The sequence below is a fragment of the Acanthaster planci genome, unplaced genomic scaffold, assembly GCF_054643075.1.
Source record: "Acanthaster planci isolate LZ-2023a unplaced genomic scaffold, COTS_SCS Contig176, whole genome shotgun sequence".
Lineage (NCBI taxonomy): Eukaryota > Metazoa > Echinodermata > Asteroidea > Valvatida > Acanthasteridae > Acanthaster > Acanthaster planci.
This window is the reverse complement of record NW_028257797.1, coordinates 21,611-42,435: the sequence shown is the minus strand read 5'-3', so window position 1 is coordinate 42,435 and position 20,825 is coordinate 21,611. Positions and strand designations below refer to the sequence as shown.

General features: G+C 43.1%; 2 protein-coding genes across 4 annotated transcripts; one reads left to right on the top strand and one right to left on the bottom strand.

Annotated features, from left to right (window-relative positions):
* The first annotated feature begins 5,912 nt into the window (after window positions 1-5,912).
* LOC110986963 (uncharacterized) lies at window positions 5,913-11,712 on the top strand. Its single transcript, XM_087132271.1, has 2 exons — window positions 5,913-6,040; window positions 7,550-11,712. Exon 2 carries the CDS (start codon window positions 7,550-7,552, stop codon window positions 9,800-9,802), a length of 2,253 nt encoding a protein of 750 aa, XP_086988397.1. The 5' UTR covers window positions 5,913-6,040; the 3' UTR covers window positions 9,803-11,712.
* A 2,448-nt stretch (window positions 11,713-14,160) lies between these two features.
* LOC110986965 (uncharacterized) lies at window positions 14,161-20,352 on the bottom strand. 3 transcript variants are annotated; one of them, XM_087132269.1, is made up of 2 exons: window positions 19,513-20,352; window positions 14,161-17,717 (listed from the first exon to the last, which is right to left on the bottom strand). In XM_087132269.1, exons 1-2 carry the CDS (start codon window positions 19,513-19,515, stop codon window positions 15,471-15,473), a joined length of 2,250 nt encoding a protein of 749 aa, XP_086988395.1. In that variant the 5' UTR covers window positions 19,516-20,352; the 3' UTR covers window positions 14,161-15,470. The 3 variants fall into 3 exon arrangements, with proteins under 3 accessions (XP_086988395.1, XP_086988396.1, XP_022105017.2); XM_087132270.1 differs by lacking the exon at window positions 19,513-20,352 and adding an exon at window positions 18,193-18,401; XM_022249325.2 differs by lacking the exon at window positions 19,513-20,352 and adding an exon at window positions 18,427-19,493 and having other exon boundaries at window positions 14,162-17,717.
* Between the last annotated feature and the right edge of the window lie 473 nt (window positions 20,353-20,825).

The following is a 20,825-nucleotide window of genomic DNA, read 5'->3' as shown; positions in this document are numbered from 1 at the left end:
GTTGCTGGATTAGGGTTAGGGAGAGTTAGAGTAGGGGTTATGTTTACTGATATGGGGGTGAAAGGTTAGGCTTAGGGGTGGGTAGGGTTAGGGTTAGGTGTTGGTATGGTTAGGGCTATGAATTAGGGGTAGGGATGGATAGGGTTATGGCTGGGATTATTAGGGTTGGGGTCATTAAGGGTTAGGGATGGTTAAGGAAATGCAAAAGGGTGGTTGATGGTAAGCGCTAAGGGTAGGGTTAGGGGTGTTGATGATTGGGGCTAGAGGTTAGTGTAAGGGGGAGGGTTAGGGTTAGGGGTTAGGATTACTGATAGGGTGAAAGGTTCGGTTTAAGGGTTGGTAGGTTTAGGGGTGAGGGTGGGGATGGATAGGGTTAGGAGTGGGGGTTAGGGTTGGGTTTGAGGATGTTAAGGTTAGGGGTATTGATAGTTAGGGTTACTGTTAGGAGGATTGCTAAGTTAAGGGCTTATGGTTAGGGTTAAGGGTTAGGGTTACGGGGGTGGGGTTAGGGTTGGGGATGGGTTATAGGGTTAGGGTATAGGGATGTTGGGGTTAGAGTAATGTTAGATGTGGGGGTGGGGGTTAGGGTTAGGGGTAGGGATCATTAGGGTTAGGGTTGTGGTAGGGTTAGGATGAGAGCTATGGTTAGGGGTGGCTTAGGGGTAGGGTTGGGATGTTTAGGGTTGTGGTTAGGGGTGGGTTACTGGTAGGTGTTGGATGGTTAGGTTGGGTGAGTGTTAGGGTTAGGGGTGGGGATGGTTAGGTTTAGGATTAGTTCGAAAAGGGACATACTTGACTATGTAATGGCGACTTTTTTCCCGTGCCATTCTTGTAACTCCGCATTCCGACATTAAACCTATGGCCAATGAGGCACGGATTAACTAAAACGACAACATTAAGTTTAAGTCACGTCCAAATTAAATGTAACATATGTTACCGTGGGGGTAAACTGAATGGGCTATGTGCCGTTTGCAGCGGGCAAAGGGGTAAACCCAAAAGCTTTACTGATTTGACGTAACATTTTGGTGTCCTCTTCTGTTAAAATTCCAAAGTGGGGATTGTTGGTTTCATTTGGAGTTTATTTCATCATTTTCCTACTTGTTTTATTTCGGGAAGACCTATCTGACCAGTGATGGATCAAGCATTTACAAGAAAGACCGGCAGTTGAAACGCATTTGTTGTCACGTGGGGTGACGCAGGAAGATACGGGACGTATCTTTTGTGGGAATTTCTCTTTGAAAACATCGTTATTGTGCAGTTGAAAGCTAATGAAAAGTGTTATGACAAACGAAAATGTATTTCCATCAATAAAATAGGGGACCTGGTGTCGCCCGACTGTGTTGGTTACCGTACTGTTGAATCGTCAATATAAACCTTCAATCACTATAGGGGGCCGAAACCTCGCGGCTTTTACACTCTGAGGATCAGTTCTATTGTCGAGCATTTAGGAAATTCAGATTTTGAATAAAAAATCAGCATCAATCCTTTAGCTCACTGTATTCAAACCTAAAAAATTGCCTTGTGGGTTCTGTGGGCCCAGGGACACGAAAAGAAATGTGGTTACAATAGGAAAAAATCCAAAAGTTATGTGGTGTTGACCAAGCATTCAGGCGCACGGACTCCTGAAATTCGCAAGGAATCGCAGTTTAACGGCTTCCACATATAGGACTCTTCTGGGATCTCGGGGTTTTCGGCCCACCGCACTTCCTCCCTGCCCATCCATTTAACCCCAAAAAGGGTTTGCAAGGGAGGAAACGAGACAGGCCCCTAGGCCCTGGCCGACGAGTCTGCCATACGTCTCGAACCTGTACTTAGGTGCTCACCTGGACTTCGCGGACAATCCCAGCAGAAGAGCTTATCCGGTCGGCTAAGGTACTGTTGGTATTTGACGGGGGTCAATTAGAGTCTCTTGTAGCCACTGACTGACAGCAAGCGTTGGGAAAATAAAAAGGCACCCCCTAGGATTCGAGCCCACCGTCTAACGATCTGATAACAGCGAGCTTAACCACTCGGCCATTTCAGAGACACGCTTTTCACTGTTCATAATAACGACATAACAAAACCATTAATGCTGCTTGGTGAAGACTGAGTGATTAAATTGCTACCATAGTTTAAAACAAATTATATATGTAATGTGAGGTTCCGTAATTAGTTGTCTTCACCAAGGAACACTGAGTTGTGCTTACACATTCAATACCATGTAAAGTTTGTGTCTTTAATTAAAGAGTGCGACATAATGCAAAAGTATCAGAAAAACACTCATACACACAAACAATTTTCGTCAACATTAAAGCTCTCCCCGACAGCTTCTCTTTATTATTTTTATATGACCGCACATAAGTCCCCGGACCACGTCAATTCACCTGTCTGCATGTCCGAGCTCTTTCCTAGTATTACGTGAAGGACCTGCCATTTTTACCTTTTCTTGTAGGTTCTCTCGTTTCCTATACTATTATGAAATGACAGCGGAATCAGGAACCCACTCGTTCTGTTATTTAACATGTTCTGTTGTGTGGTGGATCTGATGTGTGGTACATAGCTCCAGACACATTGCACTCTGAAGAGAACTTGTCACAGCAAATTCTATCTCTATAAAGATGTGATTGAACAAACACTTTTCTTGTCATAAATTCATTTTCAACATTGTAGACTTTAAGTTGTCGTATTTTCAGTTGTGTGAAATGTTGATGTGAATACATCAGGGAGATTCTTCGTAATAATACTTGCATTTTCTCATCACTTACTTTTTGTACTGTCCAATGTTACAATAAGGCTTTCTACCCGGGATAGCGTCACAGTTGTGCTCATGATGGATACACTCGTTAGCATGGAAGCAAAAATGGAAATGAAACACCCTTTGAAAATAGTGAAACAAAAGTTGGTAATAAAGGTAATTGAGACAAAAAGGTGCATTTTGAATGTTTGATTGAAGCTATCTTTTCAATAACTACTTGCGAATTCAGATTGTCAAAGTGTAACTCGAGTAATGATGGAAGATGGGTTGTCAGTAAATATTTACACCTTATTTATATTATCATATGATTACGTCATCCTTTGTGCCATTCCACATATGTCAGTCTACGTACAAGCCAGTATTGGAGAAAAGGTTTCCATTTGATTTTAAGGCCAAGTCTTTGACCCGAAAACCTGGCGGCCAAGGCCCTGCATTGTAAAAATAAAAACTGTCAAATTATAACGAATCATGACTTAATAACCGTCGATTTGGCAGATATGTCCAATACCAGCCTATCGTTATTTCATCACAGTGATATAAAATCTGTGATAGGTGATAAGTGCAATAAGTACTTTCTGACATGACTATGTTCAAGATAAGATCACGGCGTGGACAGCGAGGTAATTCTTATCAGTATATAACACCAGTTCCCGAGCGCAGTAATCTCAGAGACTTGATCGCCGGTACACACCAAAGATCAGAAGGATGATGTCCTGCAATCCTGGCCAAAATTGTTGAGACACGTATAAATAGATGGGTAGTTAACCACCCCAGGTCCTCCTATCCCCGCTCAATGTTGATATCTCGAGCTGGAGCGTAGGCCAGGCATCGGCTAGACTTGACTGAAACGGGATCTCTGTGACGTCTTCGCCTTTGCTTTGGATACATATCGAGATCGCGCGTCGTTACTTGCTTCTCGCCCTCTCGTGTCCACTATACTATGAGTTCAGTTCAGATATTCCGACCTGACGAATCTGCCACAGCGAATGGGCTCATCTCCCAAAAGTGGTAGCTGCCAATCACATTGCCGTACTTGTTTTTTCGCCCTTCATACCTGAACTATAATGAATGAGCCCACAAGTCTGACCACTTTGATAAGTGGAAATTCCGTATACATTATGCAAGATCACGTCGTTCATACGGAATTATGAATAACTACATATATCTGCAACAGGGTCTGATTGGCTTATCCGTCAAGCTGGACTTACTGACAGGTGACGAATGACACACAAAGTACAATAAAGGCTATCAGATGAGGGCGCGTTATCAAATGCGAGCTGCTGGGCCGAGCGCAAAGACCGTGTAGTGCGTACAGGGAAGGGACGGCTGACCGGGGAAGAGCAAAGTAAGTCCGACTTGATTCAAGTCTAGGCATCGACCACCAACACTGAGAGGGGGGCCGGGGCCCAACGAGATTTGGCCAGGATTGCCTGAATTGGTTCAAGGTTGTTTATGTACATGCCGTTCAGGGGATGTGTTGTGTAGCGTCGTTTAAAAAAACACAGGTTGAAAATGGGAAGCTATATCTTGGCAATATCAATATCTTTTTTGATTGTGTAACCACAGCAAATTCTGATATTGGTTGGCAAGTCCCATGGGTATAAGAATCTAAAGGCATTCTAGGGGTGCGATTTCGAGGCACAGTGCGTACATTGCAGAATTACGTTCGTTACGTTGAGCCACCCAGGCCACTAGTCATGGAGGAAACTGTTACAGCGGCTGCCACAATCAGCCATAGTTTGGTATCTGTGACTCCGCGTCCATATCTCCAAACTACTATTCCAAATCTTTTCTTTAATGGCCAAGGGTACACGATACCCTAAGGAGTCACCACTGAAGGGATCTATAGGCCTACATTGTCTGTGCTGGCCACGCTCATATTTGAAACCGTTGCTAAGTTTGTCCCTTGCGACGATTTAGCACCCTGCGGACCTCCGCTAAAGCTGGGCTTGTTGAGCCGGTGGTGACGTAGTTCGGCGGTGTTTGTTACCCCGGCCTGTCCGTGACGGTGGTGGAGCCTTATCGATTAAGCCGCAGCATTGTTTAGCTCTCTGGGATGCCCAACAAGTGGAGTGATGCAGAGGTACTTCTATGTGCTGGAATCACAAAGCACCGATGGTAGCTTTCGCTTCCCTAGAGAAGATGAATCCTACCCAGATGACAGGGAGATAGCCAGCAAAATAGCCCGCCTAATTCCGTGCCTAAAGATCCTCAAAGAAGATCACACAAACAATATTGTACACAGTATTCAGTCCGATGGTTAGAAGATCCACTCAGAAAACTCTGACTAGCTCTATTCAGCTCAAAAAAATTTTGTAGCTGCTGTTGTTCAAAAATGAGTAGAAGAATCTGACTGTAGCTGTTTCTCTTTCATATGCTGAGATAAAAGTGACAACACGGCATTCCAACATATATGTTTTACCTAAGAATGTAGGTTTAGAAAGCCAGGCTTTGAATTACCATTTCATCAACCGCATTTAAGCGTTTATAATTAAAACTTTTGTGCACAACTAAACAAGGAAGAACATGCTTTGTGTGATAAAAAGTTTCGTCATAAAAAAACAATGTAACCGAAAGCAACCAATCTGAATAAAGCAATTAGCAAAGGGGACTGCCTTGTTTTCTACAATACGTCTTTTTTACAGCACGAATGGGTAGAAAATCTACTTTCCCCTTATTTAAACTTCGAAGCAAATATGCGCACAAACAGCAACAATTTTGGAATAACTCTGAAAATAGGTTTATCAAACAACGTGGATTTACTCCCTACTGTAATCACGGGTGGTGTGTAAGAATAATCGGGGTCCTCGGGGTATTTTGGGGTTCCGGTATAGGTTTGTTTTGTGTTTTTTTCTTTTCTTCCTTTTTCAATTCTAGCAAAATTTACCTTTTTAGAAAGGGGAAAGCTTTAGATGAAAAGTCCTCACACAAACATAATAGTTGACTATCACACTAGCTTAAAACCATTTCGTCTGAAAATGAAAATGAAAGAATAAAAAAGTTCTGGTCATACTTCCCTCAAGGTTCCAAACAAGGTCTCATTAAAATTACTGGGTTTTATTTTCAACAGCACGTTTTCACATTTATAGAGGCCTTATTCATAACAAAATTATCAATTAGTATGTTCTTAGTCAGATGATGCACAAATGTAGCGCTTTTGCTTTCAACTTATTTCAGCATTACGGTTTCCGCCTCTGTTCAGCAGCGACGTTCTAATTCTTCAGGACACGTACACCTCAAATTTAAAGTGAGTCTCTTATCGCATATTTAAGACTGTTGTTGGAAAAATCGCAGGATATATTCTGAGTAAGTATAAGTATAACAGATCTCAAGACAATGAACAGTAGCGTATCCTGGAGCAAAGGACACTTTCGTTCCCAGGGCAATCCACCCACGATTTCTTTTGCTAGTTAAAAGCGCCAGCATTTAGAAGCATTCGGAAGGCTATGAGATTCTCTTACGGATGGAAATACTGGTCAGTGGTTTTAGGAAAATCCACTCCATTGTAAACACTGAATATCTTTGTGAAAAATCTGGTGAATTGTTGTTTGCGACATGTGATATAGCTAATTGCTAGCACACGAACCTCATACAGCGAGCAATTCTCGAAGGTGCATTTTTGCCAGTTGTATGTAGACGGCTCCGAATCTGTTCTTTCGCTGCAAAAGGAAATTTGTATGGACGATTTATATTTAATTTCCGCGTACAAAATTCTCCGTCTCATGGCGTCTGACTTGTCTCAGCAAATATCCACTTCACGCTGAAACCCAGGCTACTCTAAGTCTCAGTGTTCTTGGGAGGGGTTGGTACATGCATTTTTTCTCAAAAAAAAATAAAACTCGAAAGGATCACCCTTGAAACGAGCAGTAGACCGACGCCATCCGCCTCCGATGTCGAAAGTGTTCGAACTTGAAGATTGTTCACGCTGAAAACGGTTTATTACTCATTATTCGTTCGTCATCTAGCGCCCTATCGGTGCGCTGGGAAGGGCTGGTGGCTTTGCATTGTGATTGGCTTCATTGTGCATGAACTGTGACTGCAAGGTTCTCGATTCCTGTTCGCGAAAACTTACTTAAATTTTTGGTTCTCTGATGACAATGCTTCGGCACGGGCAGAGTGTCGGCTCTTTATTGAAAAATGCATGGCCTTGGGACAATCACAGTGTAGTAATTTATCTTCTCACTAAGTATCACTGATCACATGTCTTTTGGCGATCTATTTCAAATCAATGGTTATCTTGGTCAATTTTGGATGAGAGAATGAAGTGTAGTGAGAATATTTTCAACGGTTGAGGAAGAAAGAGAAAAACATCGCCACTTGTGTAAAGCATTGAGCGAGCTCGCGCGCCTGGCAGAAATTTGAAAATGCTCTGCGGGTAATTAGCTGTGACCCCGTATGATTTCCTTCAGTAGAATCTGTGCAAGGTCAGCAGTCCTTCCCAGCGCCTTGTTCGAGAGCTGGGTGACGAGCGAATACTCGTTATAGAAAATCAAAATAAATGAACACAATATCACAGAATGACACACCGCGCATAAAGGCAGTGTTTAATTAGCCCTGAGCAATACCCGCCGGACAATAATGTAGATACTGATCAATGTAAAAGTAAAACTGCCGTTTTCACAGTACAAGATCCTTCCCTCTTGAAATACAAAAGTATGCAGGTCATGGAACAGATTTAAACTCGAGAAAGTAGCAATAGGTAATCCATGTCTTCATTTTAACCTGTGACATCACGCGACTCAATGCAATCTAACATCACCGTGCCAACATTTATTACATGAATAATGGTCTCAGATTTGTTTTCTTGAATTTCAGATGAGCATGGATTCGTATGATGTTGCCATGATCTTGTTCTGCGTTGGATGTCTTGTTGGCTCAGGACAATCATCCACCTGTAACGTCCAGTGCGATTACGATCACGTGACAGGCAAGGCGGACTGTTCCCATCGTAATCTGGACTGCATCCCCGTCAACTACCCAGACACCCTCGTCATGGATCTCACCCATAATAATATATCGGTACTGGATCCAGACGACTTCAACAGGACGTTCACGAGGTTGGTGGAGCTGTACCTTGACTACAACAGAGTAGCTGATGTGGCATCACTGATGACGTCAACTGAAATGGGAAACCTGACGAAACTGTCGGTCCAACACAATATCATTTCAAACTTAGGTTTTCCATGTAGCCTTGATTCTCTCGAATTCATGTTAGTCGATAACAACTTGCTAAAGTATTTACACGACTTTTCAAACTGTCAACGTCTGAAATACTTTTCAGCTGATTCGGATGAACTGCACAGTATTTCCATTCAACTTCACCGTGAAAGTTTCCCTTCTTTTGTCAGCTTGCGTTTCAACCGGATAACAAATGTTAACATTGCCAAAACAACGACAGGGGTTTATAATTTGACCTTATTACTGGATCACAACGAGGCAAGTCGAGTGCACCTAAGGGGTTACCCCATAGACCAACTCTCTCTCAGTCATAGCAAATTTCAAGTCATTAACATTCCCGTTCCCACCAAACTCATTATATCCAGTGATGGGTTAAGTCGATTGAATAACAAACTTTGGACTTTTCAGCCTGGGAATAAGCTGATTGAGACTCTTGACATAAGGAACAACTCGTTCGATTCCCTGATACAACCAGACTGGGCAGAAGGTCTTCAGATCTTACATGCTGATGACAACATCCTTGCCAACCTGTCCTCGAAAACCCTGAAAGGATTTGTCGATCTAAAGGAGCTCCATCTTGCAAGCAATCGACTCTTGTTCATCTCTTCGACCGCTCTGAGTCATCTCACCATGCTACGGTCTCTGTATCTCGATGGCAACTTCCTGACGTCACTGCTAGGTGGAATATTTCTCAGCCAAGCTGAACTCGTGGAACTTTCCATCACTAACAACCAACTCTCATTCTTACATCCCGATTACTTTATCGGTCTGAACTCTCTGGAACGTCTGTATCTCACTAGGAATCGACTGCTTTACGTCCACTCGGGGATGTTTCGACAGATGTCCCGACTTAACACCCTGGATGTCTCCCAAAATGAACTGAATGTTTTTAATAGCACAAATTGCAGCTTTCTCAACCATTTAGAGAACCTCCTTCTTGCTCACAATTCAGTCCATGATATCAGCTGCGTACTTGGTCATTGTGACAGCTTGGTAATGCTGAACCTGAGTTTCAATCAAATCAAAGTAGTTCCCGGTGTCTCTCTTACTGGCAAAAACAGAGCGCTCTCCAAACTTGAGCTTGAAGGCAACCCACTTCAGTGTGACTGCCGGTTGACGGGTCTACGCGACTGGCTTCTCAACAATCCCCCGTCTGCTCTCCCTCGATGTCAAGGTCCACCGCGGTACTCTGGCGCAGTGATTACAAACTTGGGCATACATGACTTGTCCTGCAGTCCTCCAAAGGTCATGATTAAAGAGAACCAACTTAATGTGAGAGTCGGACAGACAGCAACCCTTTCATGCAAAGCGACTGGCGTACCCGCCCCTAACGTAACGTGGCTAGACCCCAACGGCACGATAATATCAGACGAAAGACAAGGCCGATTTGTCGTTTCCTCAGACATAACTTTTCATATTATTTCGGTTGAGATATCCGATCAAGGGATGTACACGTGTTTGGCTCGAAACACCCTGGGTAAAATGGACCGAGCGGTGATCAATCTTATTGTAACCAAGGACCTAGAGTCTACTTTTTCCCTGGCTGCTTATGTTCTCCCCACCATGTTTGTCACTATTGTTGTCACCCTCACTGTCGTTACCTTGGTCACCCGTGCCCGTCGCCATTGTGAGAGGAGAATAAGACAAAATTCGGCTTTCTCCGGGCTGCAGTCCAGGATCACACTTGTCTTTCGGAGGCAGAAGGCCGCCCGCCTAGACAACAGTGGGGGATACCTGACTCCAACACCGAGACATACGCCTTCAAACGTGGGATTACCGGGGTGCATATGTGAGGATACCAGCATGCAAACCTCACGCCAAAGAAACCCACTGCAGTCTTCTCATGATAGCAACGATAATGACGGGTACGAGGCGGTATCGATCAGCTAAAGTACACGCATATCTTCATCTGCTACTTCTGTTTTCTTTTGTTGGACTGGTGCAGGAGTGTGGCAGATTCGTTTCATGTCTGTTTTATAATGAGAAGTCAAATTTCTCTGCTTCTAACCAACTTTGAATGATTCGTAGAGTACAGAGTTGCTTTACTCAGTCATTTTCAACCAAAATTGTAAGCCTAAAATATCGCAATTGTCAAGTTAACCGTTGAGATTGGAAGCTTCCGCTTATTCATGCTTTGCTGAATACTGCAGTATTAATCTTAGTTAATTTGTTGTTAACAAAAAGAAATTAGTACATTTGGTATTGTAAAAATTCATCTTGGAGGTTAAAAAATCGCGATGGTATCTCAGCGTCCTTTAGGTCTCAAGCCACTTTCTATTACCTTAAAGGCGAATGATGGGGTCTGTTTATTGGCTGTGGTTGAGTGTCCACGAGTCAAGGGAAAGCTCGTCTTTAAACATGGCCGAGTCTAAGCCAAGGCCAATGGACTGTGAAGGGGTGCCAATTGCTCTGGTGCCAACCAGAACTGGAAGCCACTGGATATCAACGATTTAGCGCACAGGTGACACGCTCGCGTTAAACTTCCTAGAATCAAGAGGAAGAAGGCCCGAGTCCTTTTTCTTTTAACTTTAATGTATCTTAAAGAATATGCTTACATTTAAGAGAGAGAAGGGTTTTATGCACCGCGACCTTGTCGAAGGAACATGCTACTTCCGCCTTGTCCTTTTGGTGTGCATGGGTGTGTGTATCCGGAATACTGTTGTTAAGCGCAATAACTTGAGAAGTACTTGGCATTTTGAACTTCACAATTGGTTTATGGATTGGTTTTGGTAATCCTGTATACATCACTAGAGTAATACATGTAACGAATACGTTAATCGGAAAAGGCCTTACGAGAATTAATGATATTACTTTACAAAGTACACTTTCGAATGATGCTATGCACTGGTGTTGGTAATTAAGTTCTAAAATATAAGGAGGTTACCAACTTTAATCACTTGTGGAGGTGAGAGTTGGCGAATCAGTGTTTTTCTTCCAAGAAATACAATGTATTGAACTCAGCGTGACAAGTTCCAGCTTCCTCGGAATAGAAACAAAGGCCGTGTCCGAAACGGGCTTCCAGAGCTACCGCTAGGTCTATTGTCTGCGCGTCTCCACGCATTTCCAATGGAGCGAAGACCTAGACCTAGCTCTAGACAAGAGATTCGGATGCAGCCAAAATGCGTGCATAACAAGTGTCCGTATACCTCATGGATATACAATATCAAAATTTTATAGAGAACAGCTCTCGGTTAAATGTCTTGGTCTGAAACGTTAGACTTTGACTGTATAATAACTCAGGTATAAGAAATAGTGACCACTAATTAAGTAACAAAGATAATGACAGAAACGAGAACAATGTGTTCACAAACACAAATGTGACCCAATATCCCAAAACCATGCAGGCTGAAGTTGTGGCATTGGACAATTCCTCTCCTTCACCCTTTTTCACACTTCAAAGTGATCCGTGCTAAGACAACATTCTGTCTGCAGAAAGGTTTAACGTCCATGAAACTACGACCCATGAAAGTTCCAATTCCTCAGGGAAACGAAGTTATCTATTTCAGCCTAGTTTTGGGATGGTGGGTCACAAATGCCCCGCCAAGCCCATACCTGAACCTACAACTATGCCTTGTTTTAGCCATTGTTACATGTACCTTTCACCTTTCAGGCTTGAATGCATTAGGCTTGTTAGGATTACCAAAAAGAAACTGAACAATTCGCTTTGAGTTCAAACAAATTTCTCAGGCTATCACGCAGATTTCTATTGTCAGCCATTGTGACTCTGACCTTCGACCTGTCGGCCTCGAGTGCAGTAGCCTTCTCAGGATTACCAAAAGCAGTCCACAAATCACAGTCTCAGTAGCCGTCTTAGAAAGACTTAAGTTTGTATGTAAAAAAACCATTACATTTAAAAGGAGAAGTGGTGATCAAAATCACCATAAGCTGTAACTTTAACAAGTCATTATTAAAATGCTGTTGATACTTAATAAAATAACCTGGATGCTTGGTGCTCAGAACATCACCGTAGCCTGGGAGCTTTGTTGGATGCCTAACATGGTCCCTTCCTTTTTCACCTTGACAAATTCTGTCCTGCTCTGAAAAGGCTAATTTATCTGTATTTAAATTAGCAGTAAAGCTGCAAGTTGTAAGCTAGTTTGCCGAATAATATTTTCCGGGGGGTTGAGTGATATGGATTTTTTTCTGAAACATCTGTCCAAAAGGTTTCATCCATAAAAGAGTTCTACCCACCCGGTGCAACTTCTAAACTGGGCTCTCGAGTATTTCAAGTAAAACTGATATCGAGCATAAGCACGACGTACGTGTACCTCCCATGAACAGCGCCCCCGATGTAAGGTGTGTTAAAATGCAGTTCCCCACTTCTCGAATTTCTATAGGGCCGTTCACACCCCCCACACATCGAAGTGTATATTTGCCTGCAACTGGGGACCCCCTATTGTTCCTCTTTTGTTTGTACTTTAACTTTTTTAGAAGACCACCCATATGTTTTGTACACAGTTGTCAATCGGGGACCCTCTGTCAATCAGGGACCTTATTGTCCTCTATTGTTCAGAGTCCCAAATTGAATGCAGAAACAAACTCACACACAACCACCTTACATATTTATACTTGTGGGGTATTTCCTTGTTCCGGTCCCCACAAGGCACCGTGCACAAGGCTTGTCCTGTGGTAGTGAGGGCAAGCTAACGTTATTATGGTGGTCCTGAAGGGACATAAAATTCGCGACTAGTAGTGAATATTTTTGCGACGTCGTGAATAGTTTTCACGATATGTTATGAATAAATTTACTGGTCGCAAACTTTGTTGCGAGTGTTTTTCCAGTAACTTGAAGGGTACGATATTTGCCCATGACGTCTCAAATATATGTTACGACAAGTCGTGAATAAATTCACAACGTCGGTCAAATATTTGCGACAAGTCGTGAATTTTTATGTCCCTTCAGGGCCACCATACGTTATTGCACCAATTTCGTGGTGGGGACCGAAAAGTTTTCGGGACATGTCTCTACAACTCGGTCCTCAGGGTCCCGATTTACCTTGAAAAAGAAACTCTCCCCACAAGGCGGTAGAGGCTTGCCCACAGTCGCTGCTCCTAAATGGATTTACGCACCGTTTTAAACCTCTTTCGAAAGGCTGAGCACTCTATTCTTTGCGTTTAAGTAAATTCCCTTGATGAAGATTTGTCTCATTTGTAGTATTCTTGAACCAAACACGAACAGACTGATAACAGTAGATACATGGTTTCTTGCCAATAAAAAACCCTTATAATTCAACAGTCGACAACCTGCTACCTCGAAGCCACCGTACTCTCAGTGCAGCATGCGGAAACGGGTTTCCCATCTCCCAAGCAAAATATCGGAGCCTTTATAGTCCCCAAATCATGTTAACCCAGACGGGGGTGCCACGAACACTGTAGGTCATGGCCGTAAGATTTGCAAATAAAGAGCAGAATGGGTCTTTGTTGACACACTCCGCACCTTGTACTTACTCATGCACTTGTAATTTTATGGTACTCTTTGCAATGGTTATACGTTTTATTATTGAACGTTTTCTACACCTTGCCCTGCTCTACGCGGAAAAGCCTTAGAATATCCACGAACAGGGCTTTCCCTCTGCGCTATACACAGCACCACCCTGACAGCCGTAAAGTGATACACGACATCTAACACTGGTTACTTTCACAAGGTTAATTCGTACTGTAATATGCAATCTCGAGGGATGTACATTAATTCGAGAAAATCATTAATTGCATTTCAATTAGCTGCTTGTGAGAGGTGTGGATGGCAATGTCTAAATAAAAGTTGACCCGTGGTACAAGTTCAGATTTTTGAAATCTGGTTAGCATATTCCTAAACGCATAATAGAAACGTGTCACGGGTTAACGTGTTTTTTTTACAGTTAGTACAAAAAGTGCTTAGAAATGTATTAAACCCTATGCGTCTTTTTAGAGGGCAGAGTACCCCCACGAAGGCATCGGCATCCTGCCCTCCTAGACAGCAACAAACGATAAACAGTACAGCAGAAATGCCGCATCTGAATATAGCCCAAAGTAAACATCACGGTCCTAGACTCCCTCTTGTGAAGGAACTGTTTTTACACTGGGACGCGAGAAACTGCAAGACAACAGACATAAACGCACCAAACGTAAACTCACAAAAAAGTATACAGACCGGGCACATTTGCATTTGGGAAATTGAGTTTCTGTATTTTAGAAGCAAGTAGTTACATCCTGCGCAGTAAATTTGCGAATTTTTGTTTTACAATGAATTTTTGTTTACAATGTCAAACATGCAGATTTCTGAGCGTGGTTGGATTCAAAACTCTCGAAGTAAGCCGAAACGTTGAAATTTCAATCAGACAATGATTCCACAACTATTCTTGAGATGACCGTTCGATTCCCATGCCTATAGCAAGTTTCTTAATTACTCTCCAGAGCTCTCGGAGAGCACTGCGCTGATACTAATAATACAGGGGCAATTAAAATCTTATGAGCCGATTATCTGTTTACAATGCCACTGCTGTCACCTATCTCAGTTTTCAAAGAATCATGAATGTCACTGAATGCTGGTGGAAACCTCGTAAAGTACATAACAGACTGAATAGTCATGATTTGGACTAGGTTTGTAAAGTCGTGTCGTAAGTTGGGGATTTGACGGGAGTGAGTCTGCCCTGGACAGCGAAGATGGAGTTCTGGGGCAGTGTACAACAGTTAACATTTACCTATTATTTTACTTCCTCATGGGACAGTTGGAATTCTTGGCTTCATTTCTGTCCCCAAAATGTCTTGGTTTCGATTGGAATTTATCAAGGAAGCATGCGTGGATATTTTCGACTTTATACAGGGATAGAATATTTTTAAAAATCTATTATAACAAAACAATAGAAACGTCTGGGCGCAATATGGATGTACACAAGAACATATTACGCGTTAAAGCTGACCTTATCATAAAAAAGCTTACAGTCAAATCGAAAAACATAAAGTTTAGGGCTATATACAACAAGGTCAGTATACACATTTACGTATACGTATTATATAATGAACTTTTTCAGGCAAAAAAACCCTGTTAAGTGTGGAAAGGTAGGAGATGTCCTCTGGACTCTGCTCACAACCACTACCTCAACGGTGGAACAAAGAGGGGAGTGGCAGGCAATTGCATAACGGCAGCTGCGTCACGATGACGGCTGAAGAAACTCATGTACCCATGCATGCCACTAACGGTCGGTGTCGTTATTGTTGCCCGTACTGGTGTGATATTTTTTTAGCCGTAGCCGTCATAACTACGGAGAACCTGAAAGCCATTAGTGATCAAACAGTGCTTTTTATTGTATACAAAGTCCACCGTGATTTATAGGCAAAAGATGCGTGCTTAATTTTCATGTAAATCTAAATAATTAATTAGCCCTATCAACAATGGTGACGCAATGTCCCGGACCAACGTACATGTATTAAAGAAACCAAAACGCAAGATGTGCATCGAGAGGAAATTCAGCGTGCGTCATGCAAACGTCATCACACAATGCTCATCAGAATTCTATATGTTAAGTCTTTAATTTCCTCGTGGGTCTCAGAGGTGCATGGTGCTTATTACTGACCACCACTAACAGACTGGTTCATATTCTTCATCTTTGTTCTGCTGTGCAAGTTCCTGGTAGACTTGAGGGGGGTCGGTGTTCCGAACGGGGACTTCATAAACTTCTTCTCCACCTGGCCTGTTGGTTGCAGACTCGCACTGGTCATCATTGACTTTATTGACGTAGCCTCCGTCTGAGTGAGAGGTCTTTCCATGGTGGAAGCTGACAGTGGGTTCTGGATGAGGCGGCCCGGCAGCGGTCAAATTGGTCTGGTCTCCCTTTCTGTAGCGCCGTCTGAGGAAAATGACCAGGACGGCAACAATGAACGTAACAATAAGGGTGAGAAACATGGTGGGGAGAACGGAAGCAGCTAAAGAGGTTGAAGACTCCAGGTCCTGGATAACAGTAAGGCTGATCACCGCTCGGTCCATTTTACCCAGGGTATTTCGAGCCATACACGTGTATACCCCTTGATCGGATATCTGAACCGAAATAATAAGCAAGGTCATGTCTGAGGAAATGACAAATCGTCCATGTCCTTCGTCTGATATCACCATGTCGTTCGGATCAAGCCATGTTATGTTAGGGGCGGGTATGCCACTCGCCGTGCATAATAAAGTCGCTGTCCGGCCGACCCTGACGTTGAGTTGGTTCTCTTTAATCATGACCTTTGGAGGACTGCAGGAGAAGTCATGTACGCCCAAGTTTGTAATCACTGCTCCAGAGTACCGCGGTGGACCTTGACATCGAGGGAAAACAGACGGGGGGTTATTGAGAAGCCAGTCGCGTAGACCCGTCAACCGGCAGTCACACTGAAGAGGGTTGCCTTCAAGCTCAAGTCTGGAGAGCGCTCTGTTTTTGCCAGTAAGAGAGTCACCAGGAACCACTTCGATCTGATTTAAACGAATGTCGAGTATTATCAAGCTTTCGCAATGGCCCAGTATAGAACTGATGTCAGCCAGGGAATTTTCAGTTAAAGAGACGTTCTCTAAATCACTGAAAAGGTTACAGTTGGTGATATCAAAACGTTCCAGTTCATTTTGAGAAAAGTCTATGGTGGTAAGTCTAGGCATGTGTCGAAACATCACCGAGTGGACGTAAAGCAGTCGATTCCCAGCGAGATACAGACGTTCAAGTGAATCCAGACCGGTGAAGTAATCGGGATGTAAGACGGAGATTTGGTTGTTGGTGATGGATAGCTCCACTAATTCAGCTTGACTGAGAAATATTCCACCGAGCAAAGACGTCAGGGCGTTGTCATCGAGATACAGAGACTGCAGCATAGTGAGCTGACTCAGAGCTGACGGAGAGATGAACAACAGTCGATTGTTTGCTAAATGGAGCTCCGTCAGGTTGACAAATCCTTGTAGAGTTGTAGAGGACAAGTTGGCCAACAGGTTGTCATCTGCATGTAAAATCTCAAGACCTTCTGCCCAGTCTGGTTGTATCAGGGAATCGAACGAGTTGTTCCTAATGTCAAGTTTCTCCATCAAGCTATTTTCACGTTCAAACAAACGGAATCCGTTATCCAGTTCATGTAAGCCATTGCTGGCTAGGATCAGCTCACCAGGAGTTCGGGCTTCTAAATATCGGACTCTGTTATGACTCAGAGAGAGTAGGCCTATTTGTAAATCTCCAAAATATGTATGGGCTATTTCATTGTGATCTAGTAAAAGGGTCCGATTTCCAGATGAAGCAAATTGATATAAGTAACCGTAAATATACGTTATTCTGTTGAACCGCAAGCTAACATATGAAGGGAAAACAGAGGACACAAATCTGCCAACTCGAAAGGTGTGCAGTTCATTTGAATCAGCAGAAAAGCGCCTCAAACGTTGACAATATGGAAAGTCGTATAAACTATTGATCAGGTTGTTGTCCAGCGATAAATCTTCAAGAGACTCAAGCCTACATGGATAGCCCAATTGCACAATGGCGTTATGTTGAACCGACAGTTTCTTTAGGCTTCCCATCTCAGTTGACGTCATAAGTGACGTCACATCGGATATACTGTTGTAGTCAAGGTAGAGTTCAACCAATCTTGTGAATGTCCTGTTGAAATCGGCTGGTTCCAGTATCGATATGTTGTTGTGGCTGAGATCCATGACGAGGGAGTCTGGGTAGTTGACGGGGATGCAGTCCAGATTGCGGGAGGAGCAGTCGGCCTTACCAGTTACCCGGTCATATGTACATTGCGCATGGCAGGGTGATGACTGAGCGATTCTAATGGACGCTCCAATACACAACAGGAACGTAAACAAAGCCATCGCCACCTGCAATAGATTATCAAACAAACAATAAGTGCTCTGGCATACTGTCAGTTGATGAAAAAAATTAATCAAAATGTATTCTGATTTCTTAACTGAGCCTATGAAGACAGTAAGAGGTTTGTGTACATCCAAGATAAACACAAACTTAAACAAATAGTTCCGCTGCAAACATATTAAACTATAGGTCAGTTTCTGAAGCTGTCCTAAAAATAAACAAACGGTCAAATTCGAAATAGATAGTGACCTTAACTTACGAAGGTTACCTGATTCAGTGTCTAAAAAGTGGGTTTCACAGATTGGCTACAGTTTGTGATGTTTAAATACATTTCGAAGCCAAGTCAAACCGTCACTGACGAAATTACATGTATGCAAATCAAAAAAATCCAAAGTGACTGGGGCAGAAATTATTATCCGCATCAGCATCACAAAACATTATAACAACTGCGGTGTATTTCTGAAAAAGATTCCTGAAAGTCACCTTTCTGTTATTTTATTAGACTTCTTACTTCATAGAGAATTTCGAGCATCTTCCGTCTTTCTCGTCTGATACGACTGAAAACGCAGACAATTCAAAGGAACAGAGAGACAAATGTAATAGGAAGACAGCTTTCCGGAAATTTATCGATTTCTCATAAGATCCCCTTTTAAAATCAAGAACATCATAAATACGTCGATACTAGTACTTTCATAAAGTGAAATTGATGTCCAATACCTTTTTCACTGCTCTCTCTCTCTCTCTCTCTCTCTCTCTGACCACTCAGGCAAGATTTGTGTCGGGTTGCAAATGTCGACCCGAAGAGAAGTGGAACTTTAAAGTACAGCGATCCCGAACTCTTCAGCCAAGAGGTGTTCGATTGTTACAGAGATCCGTTTGTCAAATTTAATACAAAAGAGGGTAGGTTCCTACTTTACATCTAACAGCAGCTTACACGTCTGTGCACTGCAAAAACAGCACCGTTCATATCAGTGAATCGCGTAAAATGAAGCATTTAACGTAAATCCCGCCCGTAAAACCCAAGAATTCAAAACCGTGTCATCTCATAGCGTCCGTACTTATTGCAATATCAAACGGAAATGAGCTACATGTGCTTTTTCCCAAGCATTGAAATGTTAAATTTCGTTTGTCTTTTGAATGCGTTCACCGGAGCGCAGAGCCTTGTATATCTTCCGAGAATAGCATGCTTGAGGTCATGGACGCACGATTATTCTGTGAGCTTAGAGTGTAAAGCCAAAATGCTTCCTTATTGACACATACTGCACCGCGTATTCATGTACAAATCCAACACAATACTATTGCGATTGACGAAATTTCCCCTCGACTTGAATCTAAGCCCGAAGTCAGTATTCTACCACCGGTTTTTTTTTTTGGGGGGGGTCATTGTGCAAACTGAAATATACATGACATGTACATGTATGTGAAATAGATGTATTTTTATGACCAAGTGACAAGTTTGCCCTGAAAGTTTCACAGCGTCAACTTGTGGTTTTGTGCAAGACGTCATATTGCTCATCCCCATTCAACAAATAAAATTTCTTGCGTTTCATAATTCAACCGGATAACAAATGTTAACACTGCCCCAACATCGACAGGGATTTATAATTAGACCTTATTTGGATCACAACGAGGTAAGTCAAGTGGGCTAGAGGGGTTACCCCATAGACCGATTTTACATGCTGGTGACAACATCCCGGCCAACCCGTCCTCGAAAATCCTGAAAGGATTTGTCAATCTAAAGGAGCTCCATCTTGCAAGCAATCGACTCTTGTTCGTCTCTTCGACCGCTTTGAGTCATCTCACCATGCTAGGGTGTCTGCAGTCTCGATGGCAACTTCCTGACGTCACTGCTGGGTGGAATATTTCTCAGCCAAGCTGAACTCGTTGAACTTTCCATCACTAACAATCAACTCTCATTCTTACATCCCGATTACTTCATCGGTCTGAACTCTCTGGAACGTCTGTATCTCACTGGGAATCGACTGATTTACGTCCACTCGGGGATTTTTCGACAGATGCCCCGACTAAACACCATGGATGTCTCCCAAAATGAACTGAATGTTTTTGATAGCACAAATTGCAGCTTTCTCAACCATTTACAGAAATTCCTTCTTGCTCACAATTCAGTCCATGATATCAGCTGCGTACTTTGTCATTTCATTGTGACAGCTTGGTAATGCTGAACCTGAGTTTCAATCAAATCAAAATAGTTCCCGGTGACGCTCTCCACACTTGAGCTTGAAGGCAACCATCTTCAGTGTGCCTGCCGGTTGACGGGTCTACGCGACTGGCTTCTCAATAATCCCCCGTCTGCTCTCCCTCGATGTCAAGGTCCACCGCGGTACTCTGACGTAGTGGTTACTGACTTGGACATACATGACTTCTCTTGCAGTCCTCCAAAAGTCATGATTAATGAGAATCGTCTAACCTTGACAGTCGGTCAGACACCAACTTTTTCGTGGACGGCAACCGGTGTATCCGTCCCAAACATGACTCGGCTGAACCCCCAACGGCACAGTGATATATGGTGATACTCTACGCAAGGCAGATTCTTTATGTCAGATGACATGATTTCAAATATCACTTCGATTGAAATATCCGATCAAGGAACATTCACATGTTTAAGTCAAAATCCCATGGATTATGAAGACAGAGCTGTGATCAGCGCTACCGTTATAAAATCAAATCCAACGGTTGCTGCTGTTCTCCCCACCATGTTTGTCATCATTGTTGTCACCCTCACTGTCGTTTCCTTGGTCATCCGTCTCCGTTGTGACAAGAGGCAACATTCAGCTGTCTCTGGGATGCAGTCCTGGATCACACTTATCTTTCAGAGGCAGGAGGCCACTCGCCCAGACGGAAATTCTATCATGGAAGACGATAACGGGGAAAACCTGACTCCAACGAAGAGACATACGCCTTCAAACGTGGGCACGCAGGTGACATATGTGAAGATATCAGCATGCAAACCTCACATCAAAGAAACCCACTGCAGTCTACTCATGATAGGGTAACGCGAATGTCTGGTGACCTTTTGAATTCCCGAGGAATGGCAGTTGGTGATGCATATAATAAGGTTTTGGGGGTAGGATGGGAGTTTGGAAACCAGGGGCCGT